Raw genomic sequence first — 22974 nt, 5'->3', positions numbered from 1 at the left:
AGAAAGTGTGTCATGCACACAATTTAAAATTATAACAAAAATAATCCCTGTGCAACTGGTGATTCATCAAACTTCTCTGAACCTTTCTACATGTATAGAGTGGAGTTTATTTAGGCAGGACCTAGCTCTGTCGGTCCTGTAATTACAGAGCCCATATAAATCATATAGCATAGTGCAGGCACATTGTAGGTTCCTAACACAATGTTACAGTGTGGATCACATGTGTCCCGACAAAAGCCCATGTGTGGAAGGCTTTGTCTCCAGCTAGTGGTGGAGACTTACATGGGTGTCCAATGTTTTGGCTTGCCTGGTCATGTTGAATGGAGAGGAAGTGTTTTGGGTCACACACGAAATATATAATACAAGGATTATATTGTTGGATGTACAGAATGACTGAATTGATGAATCATAAGCTCTTCTAAAGGAAACACTGACAGCCGAGCAGTTTCAGCGCTCACACTGATAGGATCAGAGTGAGATAAGCATAGAACCCTTTCAGCATGGAAGCTTTTGTTTTTCTAAAGTGAGCATTGTTTTGATGTGGGTAAGGGGACATAAGAAGAATGAAGACACGTCTTGTACCTGTATCATTATACACTGCAAACATGAACCAATAAAAATTCAGAAAAGAAAAATAGTATATATAGTTAATGCATATAAATAACAAACTTTTTAATATATTTTTAATTATAGTGATATTTTTAAAAGAGAGCTAGCGGTCCATCGATCGTAGTGTAGAGACCCATAGAGGAGTCAGGACCCGGAGGAGGAAGTTGTGTCCTTAGGAAAATGTCACAGATAGGACATGGGGACCCTTGGCCTTTCCTTTTCTTTTCCAGCTGCCACAGTGAGCAGTTTCTTCCATCACCGGATGCCCTGCCTTACCACAGGCCCAAAAGCAATGGAGCTGACCACAAACTGAGCCCTCTGAAAATGCATTAAAAACTTTGCTCCTTCAAAGTTGATTATTTCCGTACTTCGTTACTGTTACCGAGCACTGGTTTAGAAGCCAAGTCCAATGTCTACTCCTCGGCAGCCCAGCACGCACCACCTCACGTGGGCTCGAATGGGTGAGAGGGGAGGGCAGAAGTGTCTCTGGGTTAAGAACGGAGGGAAAATCTCCTGCTTGTCCATTTCCCCAAGTGAAAGGGAAGTGACCATCTTCCTACATCCTCAGCAACAGCACCCAGCGTGGGGTGACAAGCCTCCCCACCTGCCGTCTGTTCTGCAAGCCCAGCACAACCTCAGCACTTCTCAGCCCCAGAGTCACCCCACCTCTGCACTCCGCCCTCCACTTTCCTCAAGAGCAGCCCTGCCCCACCTGGTGGCCTTAGCATTTGTGTTGCTGGCCCAGACTTCACAGGGAAACTGCTCTGCAATTGCGGTACACAGAAGGCCTGGCACTTGTGGCTACAGTCAGCACTAGGTGCAAAGCCAAGGAGTTGGGTGTGTGGGGTGGGGCTGGGAGGGGTAGGGTGGAGCAGGGTAACCCCCACCCTGCCCCAAGGGCCTGTGTGAAAACATTTTTCTCCTGAGTCTTCAACTGAGGGTGATTTAAATTCCTGTACCTGTCAGGGCGGGACTGAGAACCCAGGATGAGCAGGTGGCTGGGGCTGCAGCCCTGTAGGGGTGCCAGAGAGGGAGGGCTGGGCTGGGCATCAGATCTGGTTTCCGAGAACTACAGCCAGAGGGAGTAGGTCTAGGTATGGGAGTCTTGGGGCAGCACTAGGAACCCCCAAGGAAGTCAGAGGGGCTCAGGGCATGGGGCCAGGAAGCTTGAACAAGGCCCCAGGGACAAGGAGAAGCTGGGTAGGCAGAGAGGCGGGAAGGGCATTCTGGGGTAGGGAAGGGTACTGCCAGGGCAGGAAAGCCCAGGAGGTCAGAGAAAAACAACAGCGCCTCCCTCTGGCTGAGAAGACCAGAGGCAGACTGGGGGTGTCCCTGAAGCCCTGAGGCTCACGCACTCTGGAGAGTCATGAGGCGACCCTCTGACAAAGCAAGGACGATTGCTTCTGTGATCCGCAGCCCCATCACCACCCCAGGATCCGGGGGAGCACTGCAATTGCCTCCCCAGAAGGGTGAAGCTGCCTCACTGCTCTCTACCATGGCAAAGGCCCTTCTACACCACCTCCAGGCTCCCTGTACTCAGATGCCCTGTGCCCAACCCTGAGCCATCCTCATCCACCTCATTGGAGGCTCCATCTTTGGCCCAGGCTCTGCACTGTGGGGAGACTTGGGGTGCCCCTCAGTTTACAAGGTCCACAAGCTCTAAAGTGTTCTGGCTTAGCAGCTCATAGACCTCGGTTCAAATTCACTTACTAACTCAATGGGGCTTGTCGTGTTGCCTAAACTCTTTGAACCTCAATTTCCTCATCTCCAACATGGGGGTGCTGATAGGGGCCACAGGCAGCTGGCAGGGGCCAGAGTATGCCCTAGGAGTGTGCTGTGCAGAGGACAAGGGGTGAGCTGCTTGCCCACATGGAAAGCACGTTCCCCAGCCCACACTGGCTCTCTTCCTCAGGGGAATGGTGGAGCGGGCTGGCCTCCCTGAGAGGTGAGTGTCCCTGGTCACTGTGGGAACCTGGAGTCCACTCCCCAACTGGAGCCACTCAGAGAGCCTGGCCCTCCCCACCCCAGGGCAAGCCCACAGAAGCTGAGCCCCTGCCCCACCCTTTGCAGAAATAAGGCTGCAGAGTCAGAGGTGGAGACAGCCTGGGAGCGAGCTCTGCCCATCCACGCAGGCACAGACCAGAGCAGAGCAGCTCCCACCCACCCAGAGCTCCCAGTGGTCTGGCCATGAAGAGGGCCTGAACCTGGATTCTGGGCCTGGGCATGGAGAGCCCTGTAGCCGAGGGGGAGAGCTGGTCAGGAATTATCACCAGACGGCAGCAGCATTCAGCCTTCAGCGCCACCCTCACTGTTTAGATGGGAGACTCAGAGACCATCATTCACCCAGAGCCAGGAGCTGGAGCATGGCACTGATGGAATGTGACAGGAGAAGGGGAGGTACAGAGCAGGGGGCTCTAGCTGAGAGAGAGAGCTGAACTCCAGGCAAGTGAGCCCTGGATGCTTGCTCTTAGCACAGCAGAAGTGAGCTCAGCCCAGGACAGGAGCGAGCTGGAGAGCAAATCTGTGGACAGGATGGAGAAGGGGTCCCTGCTTCTCTGACTCGAATGAGCAGAGCTTTCCCCCAGGCACGTGGGAGAGGCAAGGAGACATCTACGAGGCCAAGGGACCTGGGCCAGACCAAGGCGGAGCAGGGAATGAGACCTAAAAGAGATAGTCCCTGGGGACTGTGAGCACCACAGGGGCCAGGTGTCTGGGTGGCCAAAGGTGGCCTGAGGCAGCCTACTCGGCTCCTGGGTGATCAGCAGGCCCAGGCCAGTGGCAGCCTCACCTGCATCTCAAGGTTGGGCACAGGGTAAGCAAGGTCCTGAGAGTCCTGGGCCAGAGCCTCAGGAAGGAACAGATGGGCTGAGGCAGGAACTCACCTGGGTGCATTTCTATGTGAACAGCTCCCCCCACCATCCACACAGAGGGCAGAACACGGGGCGTGCGCCCTCACACACACTTGTTGACTGTGGAAGGGCTCCCCACGTGGGGCTGACATCCCAGGTGTGACCCCTGCTGCCTGCCACTCTTCACTTCCTCCCTGGTGAGTGGGACAGGACAGGGACACTAACCTAGACACCAGTTAGAGGCAAATCTCCAAACTGTGCAGACTTTATGTTACAGGGGCCCCAATGACACACGGCACCGAATCTAATTTCCCCATAGGGTCAACATTGAATCTAACCATTGAATTTGATTTGGTTCTCATCCAGTTAGGTTTGTGACCAAAATCATAGAAAAATTAAGTTTATGCACCAAGGTACCACTGTAATAAAATAGAACGGTTACAACAAAATGCTATAATGAATGATATGTGAATGTGCTCCCTCTCTCTCTCTCTGTCCCCCTCACTCTCTTTCTCTATTTCATTTTAGTTCTTTGCTCACCCTTGCTCTTACTGATGCCCTGCAACTAAAGCCAAGGAAAGTGAAATCACATAGAGGGGGACCCACAGGAGCTAAAGGAGAGGACTGTAAATGCTCTCACCACAAAGACGAATGCAATGAAAACAATCTTTCCTGGAGCCCGTGTGACCTCAGGAGAAAAGACTGCACAGGATGTACCCATTGGGAAGGCCCAAGGCAAGAGGCAAAGGCTGCTCCTGGGGAAGAGCTCTGGGTGCAGATTTTAGGGGAGCCCACATCTGCGGGTACAGAGGGATGATCCGAACCTAAGGACCTGCTTGCTGGGTAGGGGAAGAGCAGCACCATTACCACCCGCTGTTCCGAGGAGACCCCAAAGCATAGGTGGTAGAGAGCCCGTGAGGACTGGATGGTTCCCAGCTCTGGACCCAATGTTTCTGTCTCTGGGTTGCCCCCACCTCATCAAGGAGGCAAGAGAGGGGGAGGTTGCGGTGCCCATCAAGGGTAGTGGGCCTGGGACAAAGGGTCCACTATCCTTCTTGACAGGCTGGAGCAAGCAGGGCTGGGGTCTGGCCAGGAGCAGGAGGTGGGGCTCCCAGACACCATGGGGACAGCTCTCCAAGGACCTGTGCTCCATGCTTACACCAGGCCCTTTTTGTCCTCTGCCGGAAGAGGCTTGGATTCTGTTGATTACTGCAGCTCTTCAAACACACCATGCTGGCCTCTGCTTCTAGGATGCTGTATAGCTGTCCCTCCCCCTCCACACACACACACAGACACACAGACACACACACACACACACACACACACACACACACACACACATTTTCCCTTGATGTCTTCTTCCTCCTCCCTGCCTACGACTTCCTTGGGAAAGCCCTCCTGTGTGCCATGGTCCAGGAGGAGCTGGGAGTGACTGTGCTTTTCCCCTGCTCTCCCCTTGCTGTCACACTGAGGAGGAGACATGCCACCTCTTTCTGCTGGGCTGTGGCTGCATCGGCCACAGCACTCCTGCACCCAATGTGGTGCCTCTAGTACAGTCGGAGCTCAAGACATAGTTCCTGAATGATAGGATAGCTAGGCCCAGGATAGGAAATGGGGCAGGGCATTCCACCCTGCTGGCTCAGGACTACAGTCTTTTCATGTCTGTGTCGCTGTGACACAGCTCTTAGCACGTAGTAGGGGATAAATATGTCTGTATTGTGTCTGATGGCATATGAGAGTGGGAGGAGGCATGGCAGGCAGAGACAATGGCCTGAGCTGGACATGGGGGTGCAAGAGGATGTCCCTCCTTGGGGGTTTAGCCTAGAGCTTCTGGGTTAGGCGCTCACCCATCCTATGAGGTTTCTGTCTCCTGCTGATTCCTCCCAGTTTATGGCTTTAAATCCTAGAAGACATGCAGGTCACAGGAAGGGGGGGGGGGATGAGGCACTCAGAGGCGCCCACACCTCTCAGCTGTGCTGACTTGCCATGAAACCAGCCCTCCTTCTTCCTTTGAGAGCCCCGTGGCCCTCAGACGCCTGGCCCTTCACGCCCAGGCTAGGAAGAGAAAGAAAACAGGAACCATCCAGAGAGGCCTCCATTGTCCCCCGGGAGTGACTCACACAGGGAATGCACCCTCCCCAAGGGATGGGACAGTGCTTTTCCCAGAGCTCTGCTCCTGGGTGACTCACAGGGGCCACATTCACAAGCCTCGTCCCTCTGCTTCCCTCCCAGGCTCTGAGAAATTACGTGCCTCCTTTGGCCATCAGCCTCTCCCCAGCTGGAGGCAGGTGGAATGGCCAGGCAGGCAGAAGCTTCTCCAAGCCTGGTCAAGACATCAGGGGCCTTGTCCCCAAGGCTCTAAAGGCCACTCTGGCTCCCTGGAGGACAGGGTCTTGCCGCAGAGGAAATGACAGAGATGCCATTCAGTGTGTGCACTGTGCAACACCTTTTTATTCCTGGTGTGGTGTAGGCATGGGGACAGGCAGGAGTGCTGACTTCCAGCTGGGTGAGCTCCTGGGTTCCAGGCAGGAGTCACTCTAGGTGCCCAGGAGGGCCCAGCAGCTAGGGGTGTGCAGGGCAGGGACACAGCAAGGAGCAGGTTTTTGTCAAAGAAGGCTCAGCCTCTATTTCCAACGCCCAGTGACTTTGGCTTTCCCGCGGGTCTTGGAGCTGCAAGGGAAGCAGCGCCCAGTCAGTGGGAGACACAGGGCAGGGCAGTGGGGCTGCACAGGGTAAAGGGCAGGATAGAGGATGCTGAGGGTTCCCGGGAGCAGCCTGGAGGTGCCTGCAGGGGCAGAGGTGACAGCAGCCGCAGACAGGCGGGAGTGAGACCTCTCTGGCCATCCACTCCATCTACTTCCGAGCAGTGGCCAAGGGGGAGTGAAAAGGGAGGTCCAGGAGGAGCCCAAAAAGGAAGACCACAGCTGAAGAACGTAGAGATGGAGCCCAGAACTCTCAGAGGAGAGGGGCATGGCTGGAAGACCAGGACTAAGGGACTGAGAGTGGGCCATGAAAGGACCTCAGAACTTACACTTTCTGGTTGTCATTGATCCTGTTCCGGAGAACATTGATCTGTAAAAGGCATGGGAAAAACAAAACCGCTAGGGCTCAGTGAGCTCAGGTCCTAGAGGCCTGGGGTGGGGCGAAGGGGGCTCAGCAGAGCAGGTCTGAGGAATGGAGCAGAGCAGGGCTGAGGGACGGAGACAGAGCAATGTGGGAGGTGAGAAACCACCGCAGGCACATGAGGTGAGTGGATCTATGGGGCAGGGGAAAGGGCGGAAGGAACATCAAAACAAGAGCAGGGCAGGGGGAGGGACCGCGTGCTGCTCACTTCGTATTTCTGCTGTTTGAATTTCTCCTGCAGATCGAACTTCTCGGCCTCCAGGTCATAGATGCTCTGCCACAGTTCCTTGGCCTTCTCCCTGTGCCGAGGGAATGGGGTGGGGGTAAAGATGGCCCTCCATTAGCCTTCGCCCTCATCCTGACCCAACAGACACCAGGGGCTACCCAGGAAGCGTTCTGAAAACCGGGAGCAAGGGGGAGCTGCTTTGCTCCGCTCCCCCCACCCCGGCGTCCTCGGGGACCTTCCACCCCATCCCCAGCAACCCGCTTAGGGAAATGTGTGGGGAAGTAGCGCCCTCTGGTGTTCTTCAGAGAGAAGTGCGCTCTGCCAACCCCGTGGCAGTCCAGCTCACCTCAGCTGGTCTTCATTCAGGTGGTCGATGGCCAATACCTTCCTCCTCTCGGCCAGAATCTTCTTTTTCTTTTCCCTCTCTGTCTGCCTCTTCCCACTCTTCCGCTCTGTCTGAAAGGGGTGGTGAGCAGGGACCCTTGACTACCCTTCCCTGTCCCCTGACACCCAACCCTACTCCACTGCCATCCCAGGTTGTGGGGTGAAGCCTGTGGAGGGCCAGGTTCTCATCGTCTGAATCCTGCAACACCCCACATCATCACCTGCCTGGATTCTTCAGAGGGTGTTCCCTTGGGACCAGGTCACCTTCCTGAGGATAACCAGCCTCTTCCTTCTCTCCCGGGGTCCCTCCTCACTGCCAGCCCAGTTTCTGCTCTTGTCTGTGCAACAAAGTTCTGTCCCTTCCCAGGGAGCTCCCCAAAACCAAGGAGAAGAAGAGTGCTTTTGAGGTTTTGGTACCCACCTGGGCTTGCTAAACCAGGAAACCATGAGAGATAGACCCAGAGAGAAAGATCAAGACCACAACAGAGACACAAAGAGAAGGCAGAACATGACAGAGACACAAAGGCAGAGAGACAGGAGAAAGTGATTCAGACTTCGCATAAGCAGCCCAGTGCGTAAGGGCATGGGGCCGGGGCTTGGGGCCATGCCAAACATTTGGCTGATATGGGGGCAGTAGAGGGGCAGGGGTAAGCACGGTGGCAGAGCTGGGAACTTAGGAAATGCAAGATAATGCTCTGATCCCCTGCACTGCCTAAAGATGGATTTCACAACTAGTAGGAATGCAGAACTGAGAGTGAGCTCCAGGAGCAAATCACTCACATCTGTGCAGGCTGCAGATGCTTTGTGCACTTGACCTCAAAGCATCAGTGCAGGGGACACTAGCTCCAGGTGATGAATCTGGGGCTCAGGGCTGCATCAGGACATGCAGCAGAGCTGGGTCTCCTGCCAGAGGTCTGACCCCGGGAACAAGAGACCTCCGACTGCACCCAGCCGCCTAGGGAGTCCTGGGCTCTGCTGGACTCAGGGTGGGTGGGGCAGACACTGTGCCCTGGCCTCTGCCCACAGCAGGGTCCTCCTCACGAAGCCACAGTGGGCCGAGAGCCAGCTCAAGGCTGGACATGAGGCGGCTTCAGACTCTCCTTGCTCACACTTGGGAATTTCCTTCTGGGATTCAACCTGTAGTGCCTGCTGCAGCAGATACCTCATTCCTCATGGACACCCCTGACTTCCTGGGGATCCTCATGCCCCAACCACAACCCACCTTCTGGATGTAGCCTCCAAAATGCATCATGTTTGACAGAGCCTTCTTCTTCCGGGCCTCATCCTCGGCCTTCCTCCTGTTCTCCTCCTCCTCCCTCCTGGCCCTCTCTTCCTGATTTTCAGGGAGGAGGAAGGGAGCACATTGTGGGCAAGGGTGGGACACCCTGACTCTGGACTGAAGCTGTGGGTGCTTCCAGGCGAGATCCCTGCTGGGCAAGGAGCTCTCTGTGGGTTCAGAGCGGGCATGCAACAGTTTACTGAATGAATGTGCAAATGCACAAGGTCCTCCTTGCCAGCTGCAAGCTACAATTGTCCCGCAGGTTGGGAGATCCTCCAGAGGGCCTGCTGCTGCTGAGGGGCCATCAGCAGCCACAGGAAGTGCCCACCCTTAGTCCCCAGGTAACCTGCACTGGGGAAGGAAGAAGGGATAGAGTCTCCATACATCACGTCCACAAGGCCCAGCACCGTGGTCTTGTTCCCTGGCGCGTAACCAAAGCCAGGACAATGGAGAGCTTGCTCGGTGCAGGCTGTCTCTTGACTGACTCGCTGTCTATGAATGGGGAGGGGCTAGGGCTGGCGGGAGCTGGGAGCGCTGGGGGATCTGGCGTGGCCAAGTCACTCACAGCCAGGCGGTTCTGCCGCTCCTTCTCCCGCTCATTCCGGATCCGCTGCTGCTCCGCCCTCTCGGCCCGCCTCTTCTCCTGCAGGGAGAGGCAGAGGTCCTTGTGGGTCTAAGAGGAGGCGGCACCTGCAGCTGAGGTGCAGAGACGCCCCAAGGGTGCCCTTCCTCCAACGCTTCTGCTCTTAGCTCCACAGAGGCCAGCAGAGGCAGCCCTCTCCAGGTGGATGTAAGTGTGACCACAAGAGGGCACGAGCAGGTGACCCACGTGGAACACAGCTCAGGGGAGACTCTCAACAGGTGGGGAAAGACAGGCAGTTTCTGTCTCCCATGAGGGCTATTCTCCTGGCTCTGCTCCAGCCAGGAGCAGATGACACGAAAACATGGGCTGTCACCTAGAGCACACATTTGTGGACAGGCAAGTGAGGCAGAGAGAAAGGAATCAAGCAGCCTCCTGCTCCCCAGTGCAGGGACCTGGGACTGCAAGTCACTATGGGGCTCCCTGCTTTTAGTGGGGAAGGGAGAAGGGGGCGGGGTGGGGTGGGACCACAGGTGTTCAGCTCTTCATGCTACAGGCCCTGCTTGGATGAGGCCTTGCTGTAAGCCGGAAGCCATCAGACCCAGCTCCTACCAGCAAGGAGCATCCAAGATGGCAGGGAGAAGAGGCAAGGACTCGAGCAGCCACCATGCAGGGCCACTGCAGCGGTGCTGAAGGACAGCTCACATTCAGCAAGGTGAGCAGCTCCAGAGACCCTGGCAGAAGCGGGGTGGGGGGGACAAGGTGGGCTGCGGGGGCGGGGAGGGGTCTCAACTGGACACCTACGATCCTGTCTTTGAGAGAGATGAGCTCCTCCTCTTCCTTCTTCCTGTTCTCGAAGTGGGCCTCGATCAGCGTCTGCAGCTCGTTCAGGTCCTTCTCCATGCGCTTCCGATGGATGTCCTGTAGGGGTCCCAGGGGCTGAGAGGCCGTACCCCCTGCTCAATGCAGAAGGCACCTGAGCCCAGGGCCTGGTCTATGCCGAGCACCATCCAAGACCTCTTGTGACTCTGTGGCCACCCCGGCAGGGCCTGTGCTACCAACCACCACTGCTCACATCAAAGTCCACTCTTTCTCCATCAGGGATCTTGGGTGGCACCAGGTTGGGCATGAACAGCCTGCAGGAGAAAGGAATAAGCAGTCATGGAGCAGCAACCCCAGGGGGACCCCAGGGCTTCTCCTTCCCCACTGTGGTTCTGAGTGACACCACTGCTGATGTCCACGCCAGGGTCCTCTGGCCCAGCACAGGGGTGACACGGTGCTCTCTCGTGAGTCGTTTCCTTGCATTATACCCACAAAGGATGCAGCAGCATCTCATGTAAGGAAGCTCGGAGAGTGACTTGCTCAAAACTGCACGTTTGGGAAGCAGAGAGGCTGGACCAGTGGCAGGACTGTCCGCCTCCACGTGGAATGCGCCGGACACAGCAGTGCTGCACTGAGTGTGCGAGGTGGGTCCCTGGCGCCTCGTTCCCCATCCGCCCTCAGGTCTGAGTGGAGCCTCAGTGAGACACCGCAGGGTCCGTCCAGGGGCGAGAAGAGGGGAAGGTGAGGGACACTTGGATGGAACTAGGACTGGTGTGCGCAGGGGCAGGGCCAGGATCAGGGGCTCTCACTGATGCAAGGAGAAGCCTGTGAGTGACGCCTGGTGGCAGGATGAGCTCTGCCAGGAGGAAAATCTGTCCCCCAACCCTGGGCCATGTCACCTTGCTCTGCCCCTTTGCAGCTCTCTGCTGTCATGGTCTTATTGCTTGGCTCCCCAGAATTGGCTCCCTTTCTCCCCAGGCTCCTCCTTCATGGAGGATGGTGCTCCAGCTACCCTGTGGGGTAGGAAAGGATGTCCACCCAGGGACACCACTAGTCCATCTCCTTTCTTTAGATAAACGTAGCCCCATCCATACCAGAGTGCATGATTGATAGTGGAGTGTAGGAGGGAATTCAGCCCCCATTCACCCACCCAGAAAGACATCTCTATGCAGTACACAACCTGGACAACCGTATGTGGTAGTCAATACCAGCTACACCCCCAGCTCATGCCCACTGCACCCCAGTCCCATCCCATCACCCTCCCTCCCTGGTCTTCTGCTCCCAGGGCTCCAACACAGGTGCATGCCACTCACCGGGGCTTGGGCTTAGACTCCTCAACTGGTCCATCTGGAAGACAGAGACACATACTGCCATGGCATCAGGAGGCCCAGACCTGATCACAGCCACAGCCCTGATGAGTTTAGTTTCCCCAGTTTCCCTAGTTGCCCAGGAGATTCTGAGCTCCAGCCCCGTTGAGGCAGCCCCCAGCAAGGTACACATTCTTCACCTGGGGCTGCAAAGCCCTCTCTCAGCCACCAGTTCTGGACAAGGCAGATTTGCTTCTCAGGAAAGGCCCCCAGGTCCTCAGGGGTTCCAACCCCAGACCTCCCCCCCACCAAGTCTTCCTTCTCAGTGTGCTCTGAACTTCCTGTTTGTCACAGGATCAGGAAGCTTATGGATGTGGTTCCAAGCCCCAGCCAGCTATACCGTCCCCTGTGCAGGCCTAACCACCAGGCATCCTGGTAACAGCAGCAATAGGACAACGACCAGAGCAGGGACCTGCCACATGGACTACCTGTCCCCTGAGTGAACCTGATTTTTGGGCCCCACTATCCTACTCAGACAGGTGTTGGACCAGCAAGGCGGCTTCTCAGGGTTGAGAGGGGCGGGTGCAACATCTGAAAGCCTCTAGCACCAAGTTTGTCCCCTCCTGCGTCCCTAACTCCCTGGAAGGAACCCTGTGGGCCATCTTTCCCAGAGCTGCTGGGAGAGGTCTGTTGCCACCCTGAGACCTCTTTCCAATGTCCAACAATTCTTACCTTCAGCCTCTCTGCCTTCTTCTTCTTCTCCATCCTCTAAACAGAACAAAAGGAACTAATAAATTCCTCATTCTGCACTCAAATTCCCCCCAGAAACTCTCCCCACAGATAAGTCCTAGTGAAGAGCAGCCTGCTAGTTTATAGTGTCAGGGAGTTGTCTTTCACACACGTGTGTCCCTAAGCTCAAGATAGTGTGACACAAAATAACCACTGCTTCTCAGTGTGCATTGATGAGGTAGTGAACATCGGTCCCCCAGCACAGTCAGGAGGAGCAAGCACACAGGTTAGGAAGCGTGCTTCAAGTGGCTGCTGACAGCCACCCTCCAGCCCAGCACCCTCATCCCCAGGTCGCACCTTCTGCCTTAGCCTCCTCCGTCTCATCCTCAGCCCCAGCCCCACCGTCAGCCTCCTCTTCCGCTGCCTCCTGCTCTGGAGAAGTGAACCAAATATGGTGAAAAACTAGGCCCCTGCTCATGCTATCAGAAAGCACCCAGGACAGAAGACAGACAAGAGAGGGTGGGGTGGAAGTCAATAACGTCCAGGGTCACATGAACTTAGGGATGACAGGAGGCTGCCTAGTTCTTGGTTTAAACCAAAATTCAGCAAACTATGGCCCAAGAGCCAGATCTGGCCCAACTATTTGTGCAAATAAAGTTGTTTTGGCACATAGCCACATCCACTCTTCAGTGTGCTTTGGCTGCTTTTGTGCTAAGCAGCAGAGCTGAGCTGAGTCACTGCAACAGAGACCACTCCGTCCGTGAAGCCCAAGCTGTCTATTCTCTGTTCCTTTGCACGGACATGATCAGGCTAGCGAAGAGTCCTTTCTTTCCCAATTTCCCTCTCTGGGAGTTTGGGAATTGGAACTGAGTCTTGCCTAGTGTGGAGACCAGTGGGAGGGCTGTAAATCGGGGTAGGATCATGCTCCAGTGTGATGGATGCTGCAGGCAGCACCTGAGAAGAGGTGAGCCCAGCAAGCCTGGGGAGGCAGGGCTTCTGTCTGGGGCTCCTTCTGCCCCATTTAGATCTTCCATCTTCAAGGTCCCCTTGGCTCCATTCTCCAACCTCCTACAGCAGATTCTGCCCAGTGCCTGATGTCACAGAACAGGCTTTTCTGCTTAAGGAGGGGTGTCGGTAAGTTCGTGCCCTGCCCCAGGACCAGTCTAGAGACCCTGCCTCCATATCCCAAAGAAACCAAATGGCAAGGCCATGTAAGTGGGTGAGATGCCCGACATTTAATATCTGTGTTATCCAAAAGGTTGTCAGGATTTTTCTATTTACATCCACAGGAGATGAACCTGCCCCTTCCGGTACTTGGAGGAGACAGACAGATTAGCAGACAGGATGGTGCCCGGAAGTGCTTGGTAACATTTGTCTACTGAGAAGCCAGCAAGTGGTAGATCTTGGCAGTGGGAGAAGAAAAAACCTCAGGACAGAAGCCAGAGGCATCCGACCTCTCTGCCTCCCCCTCACTGTCCCTGTTACTGAGGTCTGAAGCCTTGCGGTGGCTCTTCACCAAAAACACTTCCCTTGAAAACACCCTTCCTGAAGGTGTTTTTTAAAAAGTACAGACCAGAAAGGACTGGGTTCCTGTAGGGTCCACCTTGGGTCACCAAGTGATCACCTCTTCTACCCCACCATTTCTGTTCTCTGTTTCCAACAGCCACTCACCCCCTAGTCACAATACAGCCCTGGGAAGGGACCCATTGCCTCCCCAGGCCACCTATTGTGTCTCGTGGCATTGCTGTGGGAAAGTCTGTTTCTAAAATTAAGCCCCAATCTATCTCCCTCGCCCTGTGCTCTCCCTGGTCACTGGGACCAGGTCCAGCCCCGCCCCAGCCCTCCACAGTGCCCATCTGAAGGCTGACATCATGTCCTCTCTGTTTCAGCTATTTCCTGGCCCCCAGATGCTCTTCAGATGACTCTGTCTCCAGGCCTCTCAGACGCTGTCCACTCTGCCTGGGGCTGGCCAGCTCACTGGGAGGAGCCCAGCATATGATACCGCAATATGCAGTGTGCAGGATGGGTGCATGGGCCACTCACGCCTCCAGGAGCCTCTACACACTGGAGAAGGTGGAAGACAAGCCCAGTAGGAAATAGCAGGAGCCAGGAGAAAGAGCCAGTGGCCCGAAAGGAGAGACATGACAGAGGCCTCAGCTCTGTGGTGCTGGTCCCCCTGATGCTGAGGACCCACTTAACACCCCACCCCACAGACAAGCAGGCAGCTGGAAAACATGGGAGTGAAAAGCAGGACAGGGAGAGCTCTAGTACCGTCTTCGTCCTCTCGCCAGTCCTCGTCTTCCAGGTCAGGGAGCAGCAGCAGCAGCAGACGGGAGAAGCAGACAGGTTAGAATGAGCGGAAAGCCCAGGCAGCAGCGCAGGCCAGCACAGAGCTTTCCAGAGCAGGCTGGGAATGGGCCTGCCATCCAAGTCCTGGGCCATTGCCTTAGCAACATCCCTGAGTCAGTAACATGCACACCCTGAGGCTCGCTTTGCCACCAATGTGGGGATGGAATGTCAAGTGTGCCACGGGTAGGCAGCAGTGCCTGGCACAAGCAAAGCATTTGGTAAGCACTAACTCATAGCTCCCTGCCTGCCGCTGGACCACAGAGCCTGTTTTCCTCCTCCTAACACAAGTGCCCTGAAATAGTTGGGGGGCAGGCAATTCGTGCCCATCAAACTTCTCCACCTTCCCACCCTAAGACATCTCACAAACATATCTCATTGAGTGTGGTGGTGCACATCTCTAATTCCAGCACTCTGGGAGGCTGAGGCAGGAGAATCCCAAGTTCAAGTCCAGCCCGAGCAACTTCAGTGACTTAACCCTGTCTCAAAATAAAAAGTGCTGGGACTATAGCTCAGTGACCATGAATTCAATTCCCAGTACCACTTTTAAAAAGTCTAGTTTCCAACTGTCACATTTGGGAAGCCCTGTTAGGCACTAGGTACTGGAGAAGGGAATCATACCACTTAAGGCAATGCCAGCAGTGTGTCCCTAAGGAAACATTGCAGCTACCACCACTGCTCCAGACGCAAGCCTCTGCCCAGTTTGGAACAGCCTGCAACACTGGAACAGTCTCTCTGCTGGGAGAAGACCATCCTGTGGTCATTCACCTAGGCCTTTCTCTCCCTGTCATTGGCAGCCAGGTCCTGGGTTGGGCTGTGAGGGGAGCTACAGGCCATTCCCGGCAAGCAAGGTGGGTGCTGCATGGGGCGAGGCCACCCTCACCACGCAGCCAACTCCTACTGTGTGTAGAGGGCAGGTTGGTCCCAACCCAAGGTCCATTTCCCAAACCTCACCACTCCAAGTTTGTCCTAATAAAGTGGAAAATCCTCCAAAGCAAAAGGAGACCCAAAAGGTCAAGAGTACATGCCGGGGACACAGCAGAAGTCGGAGCCCGCTAGATTTTTGACTCAAAAGGTATTTCAGGCTGCTCTCCCAGGGCTTTATGTTTCTTGAAAACCAAAACGACTCCCGTGGGCCCTTTAAGTCTTGCCTGGGAGTTTCTCTCCCATATCATCTCTGTTGAGACACTCCTGAGGTGTCCACACGTGGGCAGGAGCTGCCTCGATTTCCCTAGGAAGGCCCAGTGAACAAGGCAGGGGCAGCTGCTGAGCTGAGATCCTCATGGTATCCATGATCAAGCAGTGTCTTGGAGAATTTGCAGAGTGGCTAAAGGACAGGCTCCTGCCTGCCTGTAGTGCAGAAGCCCGGGCACCTGAGCGCTGGGGTGTATGGGGTGGAGTGGGACCAGAGCCAGGTCTCCTATTCACCTAGGCACCAGCTCGCAGAGTAAGAAGAGGCCAGTGACAGGGAGGACCTGGGCTCAGGAGGGCGATGTGTTACCACACCTAAGAATCTGGGCTGCAGGGCCCTTTGCAAGGGAACAAGGAGAACTCTCAGGCTGGTGTGGAACTGTCTCCTAGCGCTTAGCGCTGCACACTCAGACTCTCATTTGAAAACTTGTTAAATAGGATGTCAGGAGCAATCGTGGCATTGTGATTATGGCTTATTTAAGTAGTGCTCACCCATTAGAGAGATATACTAAAGCGTGAGATGCCATTATGTCTGGGAATTATTTGGCATATCTGCTCCAAACCAACTAGAGGTAGGATATCGGGCACAGAAGGAAAACACTGGCCATGACCTGGTGAATATTAAAGCCCAGCAATTGCAGGGAGAAGTTATACCATTTTCTCTCTTTCCTTTTTGCTATCTTTATATTTATTTCAAGTTTTTCAAATTAAAAAAAAGAAAGAGAAAGAGAAAGCCCATAACCCTAGTACTCTGGGAGGATCCTAAGTTCAAACCCAGCCTGAGCAACTTAGTGAGACCCTGTCTCAAAATAAAAAAATTCAAAATAGGCTGGAGATATAACTCAGAGCAAATGCCCAGAGTTCAGTCTCTAGTACTGCCAAAAAGAAGCTGGGGGCAAAAATAATTAACTTGAAAAAGTGGTGAATAAAAGGCCAACAGAGGAGACAGATTTAATTAAACCTTTTGTCCCTAGACCTGAGCAAACAAGATAGGAGGGTCTCCCCCAAGGAGCCACAGTTGTTGGGAGAGCTTTGCTCAGCTGAGAGTGGGGGCAGACACACCCAAGCTGCCTTCTGGGGCTCTCGGGTCAGAGTGCCCGCACTCCCTCCTCTTTGGGCCTCCACCCGCCCAAGGTACAAACCTTCCACAGCTTCTGCTCCGAAGAGAAGGCAGGGCAGCAAAAGGAGAGAGAAGAGTGGGTCAGTTTCCAATCACTGCTGGCCTGATCCAGTGGGCACCCACGTGTGCGCTTACCTTCCTGGTCCCTGAGCACGAGAGAAGGGACAGTCATCACCTGCACACATGTGAGCGCACACTCTCCCTAGCACTGGCACCGCCCCAGGATACCCCACTCTGCATTTCTCCCCTCACACTCTGCTATTCTGGCCCCCCTCCTCTTGACCAGGACCCCTGCTGCTGTGCCCAGGGATCCTCCCATCAGCCAGCTCTGCAGCCCAGCGTTCTGCCCAAGCTGCTCCCACCTCTCCTCTGAGCTTCCCGCAGGGAGCTCTGCTTTTTACAAAGCCCATCTCCACCTTCCACCCTAATTCTCTGCACAGCCTTGCCAGAGCCCCTCCATGTGTCACCCCTGGTTGCTAATTTCTTCCTTCACTGCAGCTGAGCAAATTCGTGATGACAGAGCTGTATCTGTAGCTCCACATCCTCCAAGGATGCTGCCCCCAGGAGGGATTGCCCGTGTCCGGGCCTGGCTTCTCCCAGCATGGGACTGGCAGCGGGCAGTTGGGGGTGAATAGAGCCCCAAGGCAGTGATGACACTGGCTTCCTGGATGGGCACGCTGGGTGTGATCAGCTCTGGAGCTGCGGGAGTCCTGGACCTTTCTGGTCAGGCCCAGGAGTCTCATGTCTTGGCTGCTCGAGCCGGGCAGGACCTGCTGACTGGAGCCAAGCTCCTGTGTTTCCAAAGCCCCTGGGCCGAAGGTCAGCCAGGCACCAGCTGCACAAGGTACAGCAGTGCAGAGCCTGGAACAGGGTAAATCTTTCCTGGCTTCCTGAAAACACAGCCAGCTGCTTCCGCCTGGATGCTGAGGCCGCTAGGGAGCTCCTGGAGCCGGCATGGGGATGGCATGGAGGGGGGCACTCAGGATGGGACACCCTCAGATACTTACTCCTCGTATTCTTCCACCACCTCTTCAGTGTCAGACATCGTCTCTGCTCTCCCTCCAGAAGGAGAAAAGTGTCAGCATGAGTGGAAAGGAAAGCCCACCTTCCTCAAAGGACTTCCAGCTCCCAAGGGTAGAGGGATCAAGGAGCCCGGGGTGACTCTCATCCCATCCCTTTCTACATATGACTTATATGACCTGTCTTCTCCTCTGCAAAGGGGACAGCACAGTCCCACATCACAGCAAGGTGGCCAGCCAATACCCATTCCATTCCCTGCCACCAAGCAGACATGCTGCCCAGACTTATACTTCCCTGTTTGTAACCCTAAGCAATGTTGGCAGTTTTTCCACCTTTCCCATCCCCAGAAGCATTCAGGGAGCAGTGCATTGACAAGCCCCACCCGTCCTCACTGATGGTTTCATCCCTGCACAAGCACCTCTGCAAGGGTGGTCACACCCAAGAGTGGATTGAACACTACTGAGTAATGAAAAATGCGTGCATCTTTGATATGCTGATATCCGAAGCAGTTTGGCTGACTCTCCAGGAATTCTGTCAGTTGGGGAAGGCTAATTCTAAAGTTCATATATGGGTGAGCCTATTTCTATAGCATTCTTGAAGTGGCGTAATTATATATTGCTTAGCAATTTAATGAAGCCCTGTCTGAATAAATACATACATACATAAATATATAAATGCATAAGAAGGGTTGGGGATGTAGTTCAGTGCAAAGGCCTTTGGTTCAATCTCCAGTACTGGAAGAAGAAGGAAAAAGTGTCCCTAGTGGACTTGTTTGGAGACATTTCTCTCGCTGTGATAGGAGCAATCTGGGTCTAAATCCTCTTCCATTCCCTTGCTGAGGGTGTGTGGCCACAGCGTTCTAGTATCTCTGGTCTCAGTTGTTGCACTGTATTATAGAGATAAAGTGTACGCGTCCTTGCTCTTAGAGGTCTTTATGAGGATCAAATCGATCTGGGAGGCCTTAGGCGAAGTCGTGCGTAATTACAGGCACAAGGCCCGCAGTGTGAAGCCAATCTGGCTTTAAACCCTGGCTCCCTGATACCTTGGTGTGTGACCTTGGTACTGCCCTTTCCTTTTCCTGCTCCCTGTTGTGAATTACTCCTCTCCTGGGGAAGACACAAAGACTAGAGCTGGTGTAAAGTTTCCAGCCCAGAGTAGGCGCTCAGCTAACGATTCCACCCCACCTCCTGAGCCATGACAGCCCTGGGCCACCGTCACATTGATTGAAATGTGCACAGCGCCCCCTGCTGTTTGCAATCAGTTTGCGAGGGAGAAAAGGGAGCGTATGATGTGAAGGAAGGCTGGGACCGGGTAGAATCAGAATGAGGGGTGGGACCCTGTCCTGCCCCTCTCTCCTACCCCACGCTGGGGACTGCCAGGGCTGTGCCAAGGCCCCGAGTTCAGCCTGACTCAAGGTACCAGGGTGAGGTCAACACACACGGGCAGTCCTGCTCACTGCTGCCCCGTCTCCCTGTTCATTGAAACGCCAGCGTCACGACCAGCCCCAGACCCCCGTCTGCGGACAGCCTGCAACGACTAGCGCTCTCCCAGACTGAAGTGGGGTCTCCCGCAAAGCCGCTCCTCTGAGGCTGAGAGGTTCCGTGGGAGATGCCACCATTCCATGATATCCTTCTGGGTAAAGACTTCCCAAACTCAGCACCCACTAGGGACAGGCGCGACAGAAGCAGAGCGAGCCTCTCCCTGCGCCCTCTGCTGGAGCAGGATGAAGTCCAGCAAGCAGCAACCACAGACAGGGCGCTCTGGACCGCAGCCCAGAGCCACTGGCCCCCTCGGCAGGACAGAAGGATGAGTGGAAAATGGCAAATGTGTAAGATATCGTGATAAGGAATAGAACCTCATTCAGCTGAGGATCTCCGAATCTGTCTAGGAGGATGGTGGCCAAAGAGAAGAGGCCAGAGTCTGTGACCTGAGAACTAAGGGGGCTGTTCCCTGAGCCCAGGGGGGAACCTGTTCTGTGGGGAGGAGGGAGAAGTTTCTTGGGAGGCTGTGTGTGGCTGACCCTTCTAGCCTCTGGGCACATTGCTGGGGCTCAGAGGAATCCTCCTGCTCCTGCGAACACCGTCCAGCTCCTATAATAACACCAGACCAAGGGGGCGGGGTGGCGACTCTCAGCAGGGAGGACAAGACACAGCTGGGTCGTTGGTCAGAGCAGGACCTGATGCAGGAGACAGGGGCTGTAGGCTGAGCCTGGGGCTGCAGAGCCAGAGAAGGTCAAGAACCTGGCAAGACAAGGTTCTGAGTGTCCCAACCCAGCCCCTCTTCCTCTACTGCTATTTTGCAGCCTCTCAGCAGGAGGTCAGGGTCACCTTTCCTAGGGAGTAAAGAAAAACAAGGCAGAAAGAGCATTGACCTCTCTGGGTGTCAAACAATCAGGGTTTCAAACCCAGTTTGTATTGCATGACCTCAGTTAAGGCACATAAACCCTCTGGACCTTCAGTTGACTTAGCTATAAGTTAGCTGATTCCAGCCATGCAGAGACCATCACCATGTTTCTGAGGAATGCTGACCCTGTCTCTCAGCCCCGTCCCCAGCACTCAGCTGGGATCTTCCTAAACCTGCAGTTGGCAACCCACTAGGAGGGCCGAGATTCAGGATGGAAAAGTGAGTGCCAGGTACCAGGGAGGGCAGAGGCAATCTGATCCTCTCAGATTCCTCTCTTGCCCCAGGGAGGAGAGCTTGCTCCATGAGACAGGGTCAGAGGAGGAATTTGGAAGGTCGGGTGGCTTCCCAGCTGTACTCCCAGTGGAATGCACTGGAAATTCTTTACACACCAGGCAATCCCTTCCTGAATATTCCTTCAGCATGCCCGGGAGAAGTTAAAATAGCAAAGAAATCTTTCTTTGTCTGTCATTCCCAGGCAAAGAACAAGATCTGTCCTTGTGGGTGTGTTGGGGTGGGGTGGGGCAAGGGTCACACTTGAAGGGACATGCGGGGGGGGGGGGCCTGGATCCAGAGTTAACTGTTCAAGCCAACAAGATTGGCTCACAGCCTCAAAGGCCCTCTCAGCCCCAGCCCTCCAGAGCTGCCCAGCTCTTGTTCTCCTCTGAGGAGGGTAAGGACATGGGGTCATGAAGTCTGGTAGAATCCACACATCTGCTTGGACAACCCAGGGGCCCACCTGCCTGTGGACAGTGGGCTTCAAGTGCTCCTAGGACAGCATCCAAGTTCCCAGAGATGACTATGACCATGGGCTCACTCTGCTCTGAGCCCTAAGAAGAACCTAACTGGAAAGGTTTAGGTAGCTTTTGGCCCGGAGCCAATGGAGTGGACAGCAATTTGGGGAATCCTACTGGCTACAGAATCACTATTTATGACAGGCAGAGGCCCAGCAATGACCAAAACCTCTATAGATGAGGAAACTGAGGTCTCAAGACTTTACAACTGCACAGCATCTTTAGTGGCAGACTTGGGATTCAGACCACGTCCCCAGCTGCTGATACAGTCCCCACTCGAATGCGCTAGTCTTAGTCCAGGCTCCTCATCACCTCCTCTGAAGCAGCCTCCTCTCTGTGGACTATGGACCACTCTCCACCCAGCGTCCACTCCATGTGGGGACAGGCAGTGCTGGGAGGCCCCAGACCTTCATGCCCCCTCCAGCCCTTCCCTTCCCTAGAGCCTCGCCCAGTCTTACCTCTGAACAGGGGCTGCCAGTAGGTCCCGGAGGTGTCTGCTCGCCTTGGTGGGGACTGGGCAAAGGCAGGGATGGAGAGAGCTTTAAGCAGGCATGTGGGCTGGGGCCTTGGGAGCCAAGCCCTGCGGTGGCAGGAATGTGCAGCAGGAGATGGGGGGGGGGACCAATGGAGGGGTGTTGGCTGCTATTTTGGCAGGTGCCGGAGACAGGGCTAAAGAAACATGTACCCCACGCCATATAAGCCCATGTGGTCCTCCAGCTGCTCAGATAAGCTATTTAAAACCAGACCAGATATGCAGGGAGCAGGCTTGTAACACAAACCAGCTGTCCCTCTTGAGAGTCCTGATAAAACAGACGCCAGTAACCCATGGCCGGCTGGGAGCAAGGATGGTAGCAAAGGCAACTTCCGAGATATTTCATGAGTCTCTGCCCCAGGGCCCTGCAGACAGAGGCAGGCATGATCTGTAACTCCATCACCAATGATACTGGGGGTGAAGATGTCCTCTGGGCTGCAGCTGCTTCCAACGGGCCAAGAAGCCTCAGGCAGCTTGCAGGTTCCATGGACCTCAGTGATAGCACCTGTAAAGTGGGCCTTCTCCAAGAGCCCAAGGTCATAGACCAAGCCCTCCTTCTGAGGCATGGTTTGGAACTGCTAGAGGAGGTCAGACACAGGTTAGGACAGCCACTCTCCTTGGAAGGGTCACTGGGTTATGTGACGGAGGCAAGAGATTGAAGTTTATTCTCTAAGGGTTTTGAAATCATGATTAGTAACCATGACCATCTAACCTCACCAGACTGTAGGATGCATATGCTCAGGGCCCAGGGTTTTTGCCCTCGACTTGCATGTGTCCCTCAAATACAGGAGCAGTGCAAATCGAGTCTGGGGACAGCTGAACTGACTCTCTCCTCAATCCCTTGCATCTCCGTGGCCTAGTCTTGCCCAACCCTGAAGGAAGTCCTTGTTCTAGACTGGGCCCATCTTTCCCCACGTGCCCCCACATGCCCCAGGGGCCCTGGGCCCCTGATACTTCCCAATCTTGCTCATTAGTGATCCAAACTCTTCTCTGCTTGTTCCTGGACAGAGAAAGCCAGCCCCACTCATTCCTTCTCCCCTCACCTGATCCCAGCCCAGCACCCTGGTGCTCTCTCCTCAGCCCTGACAGTGTGAGGGACACGACCACATCCGCTGCTACCCCCTCTCAATCCTCTGCACATGGGACTTCATTTCTTCCGCACCCACACTGCTAGCAGATTCCTGCCTCATCGTTCAGCTGACAGTGTCCCCTCAATAGTCACAGTAGCCCTCAGCCTTGATTCCCCAACACCAGGTTTACCCACAGCCCCTCCCCTTGCCAGCTCCTGGGAAGCAGAGGGGCCTGACAGAGAGAAGCAGATGCTGGGAGCAGATTCGGAGTGATGGTGAAGAAGGAACCAGGCTGTCCAGAGAAAAATCAGGGGCAGCCTCCGCACCTATCTCCCACACTGGCCCACCGGGGCCATGCCTTGCCCCATCTGCCGGCATCTCCTAGAATGTAAGAGTTGCTTTTCCTCAACCCCCCTTTAACTGGAGCCACTCTGTGGGTCACTGCTCCCTAGTAAGCCCAACAATCCTTCCAACAGTGCATAATTTGTTTGCATGGATGCCTGACAAGGGATCTGGGTATCTAAATTGCCACAAAAATCCAAGAAAAGCCAGTCTATTCTTCCTATTCACAGACCATGGGATGAGGCTTTCAC

The 22974-nt window shown here is 54.9% G+C and overlaps 1 protein-coding gene across 7 annotated transcripts; it reads right to left on the bottom strand.

The window, feature by feature from the left end:
* Nucleotides 1-5880: 5880 nt before the first annotated feature.
* Tnnt2 (troponin T2, cardiac type) lies at nt 5881-17610 on the bottom strand. Of its 7 annotated transcripts, NM_001172863.1 has the most exon segments (16): nt 6083-6128; nt 6490-6530; nt 6790-6880; nt 7154-7263; nt 7613-7621; nt 8414-8524; nt 9036-9113; nt 9855-9971; nt 10126-10186; nt 11186-11219; nt 11912-11947; nt 12266-12340; nt 14180-14206; nt 16588-16599; nt 16701-16711; nt 17573-17610. In NM_001172863.1, coding segments are annotated over 16 exon segments (897 nt in total).
* Between the last annotated feature and the right edge of the window lie 5364 nt (nt 17611-22974).

Source organism: Cavia porcellus, unplaced genomic scaffold (assembly GCF_034190915.1).
Source record: "Cavia porcellus strain 051 isolate PalLab524CR breed Dunkin Hartley unplaced genomic scaffold, mCavPor4.1 scaffold_29, whole genome shotgun sequence".
Taxonomy (NCBI): Eukaryota; Metazoa; Chordata; class Mammalia; order Rodentia; family Caviidae; genus Cavia; species Cavia porcellus.
The sequence above is the reverse complement of the archived record's forward strand: the minus strand, read 5'-3'. Positions and strand labels throughout refer to the sequence as shown.